At 31.1% G+C, this 2,938-nt stretch overlaps 1 protein-coding gene across 1 annotated transcript; it reads left to right on the forward strand.

Annotated features, from left to right (window-relative positions):
* Positions 1-763: 763 nt before the first annotated feature.
* LOC109788611 (putative 2-oxoglutarate-dependent dioxygenase AOP1) lies at positions 764-2,249 on the forward strand. The gene is made up of 3 exons (XM_020347385.3): positions 764-1,200; positions 1,295-1,619; positions 1,860-2,249. Exons 1-3 carry the CDS (start codon positions 815-817, stop codon positions 2,100-2,102), a joined length of 954 nt encoding a protein of 317 aa, XP_020202974.1. The 5' UTR covers positions 764-814; the 3' UTR covers positions 2,103-2,249.
* The last annotated feature ends 689 nt before the right edge of the window (positions 2,250-2,938 follow it).

Here is a 2,938-nt window from a genome sequence, read left to right on the forward strand (position 1 = left end):
CAAAGATTTATCTGATATTTTTCAATTTTAGGAATTATTATGGAATTTATAGATTATGTTGTATTAAAATCCCACAATAACTCGTTATCATATATCGTAAACAAATTCTGAATAATTTGTAATTATAATAAAATTTACAGGAAATTTTTGGAGAAAAAATATTCCTAGGAAAAAAATCATATATTTTTAGTATGTGCAGTCATATTATTATTTGCAAATAATAGGATACACATGTTATTGTACATGTCATGTTATTTTTTGGGTTTAATGTATCATTTAGTCTTTGAATTTTTTTTATATAGAATTTTTAGTTAGATCTCCAAACTTATGTTTACGGAAAAATGATATATTAAATCTAATTTTTACATATGTTTTAAAATTATTGTATATATAATTTAAAAAATTACATTATCATACATGTTTCAAGATCAAATTTTGTTGGCCTTAAAATAATTACCCAAAATATAATTAAAAAATTAAATAGTATTAATGTAAAATATCAGATATTGTTAATACACAAGCTTGAAATAATTATCCATAATATTAATATTAATTAGTGACTAGCTCTTCTTGTTATTTATAATCTTTGTGTTATGCCATTGTTGAGATTCCCTTCTTTTTTAATATATATATATATATATATATATATATATATATATATATATATATATATATATATATATATATATATATATATATTAATTTACTTTTGTATTCCTTATTTTTCCTTAGAACAACAAGAGTTGTATATTGAATGATCATTATAAATAGCGAAAATTGTTGAAGAATAATCACAGCATGAGAGATAGAAAGAATGGAAAGTAAGAGTGAGATTATGACGATCCCTTGTTTTGATTTCAGCAAGGGTACTATAGAAGAAGGGAGTGAGGAGTGGAAAGAAATGAGCAAGAAAGTGATAGAAGCATTAGAGAGTCACGGTTGCTTCCTCTTGACATGTGATGAGCTCATCCCCAAGGGTGTGAGTGAAGAGTTGTTTAATGGTATGAAAACATTGTTTGATGTGCCTGAAGAAACAAAGCAGAAGCACATGAGTCCAAAGCCTTATAGGGGCTACAATGACAATGGCAAGAACAACATCATTCCCCTCATGGAAACCTTTGGCATCGATGAAGTTCCTCTCTCAGATTCTGCTCAAGCCTTCACTAGCCTCATGTGGCCTCAAGGAAACCAATTCTTCTGGTAATTAATTCTTTATATTACTACTTTATATATCAGCCTATGCTGCAGCTTGTAGAGGTGTTCAAATTTTAAAATCTAAATCACAAACATGCAGTGAGACACTGAAGACCATGAGCATAAAGATGCTAGAACTAAATTTCCTCATCCAGAAAATGATTGTGGAGGGTTATGACCTTCCTAAACATTACATTTCGGATGTAGAAAATATGAAGAGCTCCAACTATTCACGATTGGCCAAATACAAAGCTCCTGAAAGAAAGACTGAGGTAGCACCTCCTCACACAGACAAAAATGCCAGATTAACCATTTTATGCCAAAATGATGTTCACGGGCTCCAGGTGTTATCCAAAGATGGCAAATGGATAGCATTGGAGATACCCCAACATGGCTTTGTGGTCCTTGTTGGTGACATACTACAGGTATGTATACACTTAATTATATCTAATGGAATCCAAACAATTCGTATAATTAATTAAAAGGAAGTGTTAACTGAAAATATATAATTACAAAGTTTGAGCATAACTAATAAAAAAGTATAAAAAAAAAAAATGACACCAAATCAAGATATCTCTTTTATTAGTATTGTAGATGAATTGAAATTCTTGTAAAATATTTAATTATTAAATAATTATAATTATGTTGCATGTATTAATTAACAGGCATGGAGCAATGGGAGGCTTCATGCAGTCACACATAAGGTGGTGATGAGTGGAGACAAAGACAGATACTCATTTGTGCTTTTTACAACGCCAAAGGAAGACATGGTCATTGAGGTGCCCTCTGAGTTAGTGGATAATGAAAACCATCCCCTTCGTTATCGTCCATTCAATTATGGAGAGTACTTTAATTACTTTTTTGAAAAGCCCATACCAAATGCTCTTGAAGTGTTTGCAGGGCTTTGAAAGGGATTTATGACGTGAACTGTTACAGGAGAAAGGCAAAATATGCAAGACGTTGCTATAGAACTACTTTTATGTAATACAGAATAATCAGACCGACTTTTACCGATTTATAACATTATATAAACGGGATACAAACGTTTATAACTACTATTTGGTCTCAATTTTTACTATGATCTTTTTATTCTTAATAATATTACGTATCAAATAATTAATACAATTAATTATGTCATTTTAGTTAAGTAATTATTCACTTTTATTTCTTTTAACTGTATATTATCTAAGTAATTGAACTCATTATTCGCACTTTCACATTCTTCTCTTTCTTGCTTCCTCTTTTTTTTGTTAAAGTGACTTCATATCCCTGCATAATATATCCTCCATTTCATGGTACATCCTTTCTCATGGCAGTCAAGATTGAGAGAAAGAGAATTTTTCCTCCCCCACCAGCCACTTTATTTCATTATTTCCTTCTCGCAACAAATCCCTCACACCTTTCTTCTTCTTCTTATTCTGTCTATCATATCCTGTTATCGTCTTTGTCTCTTTGTTTTCCCTTCAATCTCTCCTTAGGCCCATTTCCTTCAAACCTTTCTACTTTTTTTTCATTTTTCAATCCACTTAAATTGCCCACAATAAACATTTCACCAATTGTATACATTACGACCATCATTGTTCGTTGGTTTTGACGTAGAATGAGAACGAATAGATGGGCCAAGAGCATGGGAAGGATTTCAAGGATTGACAGTTTCGCAATTGCGTCTAAGGATTGGCAGTTTCTCACTTCCGCTCAGATTCCTCGACCACGTTTTTTCAGGTTGATTCTCTTTTCTCAATTC

This window comes from Cajanus cajan, chromosome 6, assembly GCF_000230855.2.
Source record: "Cajanus cajan strain Asha chromosome 6, NIPB_CcT2T_4, whole genome shotgun sequence".
Lineage (NCBI taxonomy): Eukaryota > Viridiplantae > Streptophyta > Magnoliopsida > Fabales > Fabaceae > Cajanus > Cajanus cajan.

Coding starts and splice junctions, on each gene's coding strand:
- LOC109788611 (XM_020347385.3), top strand. CDS start 815: ATGGAAAGTAAGAGTGAGATTATGACGATCCCTTGTTTTGATTTCAGC. Junction 1,201..1,294: donor CAAGGAAACCAATTCTTCTG/GTAATTAATTCT, acceptor ACAAACATGCAG/TGAGACACTGAAGACCATGA. Junction 1,620..1,859: donor TTGTTGGTGACATACTACAG/GTATGTATACAC, acceptor ATTAATTAACAG/GCATGGAGCAATGGGAGGCT.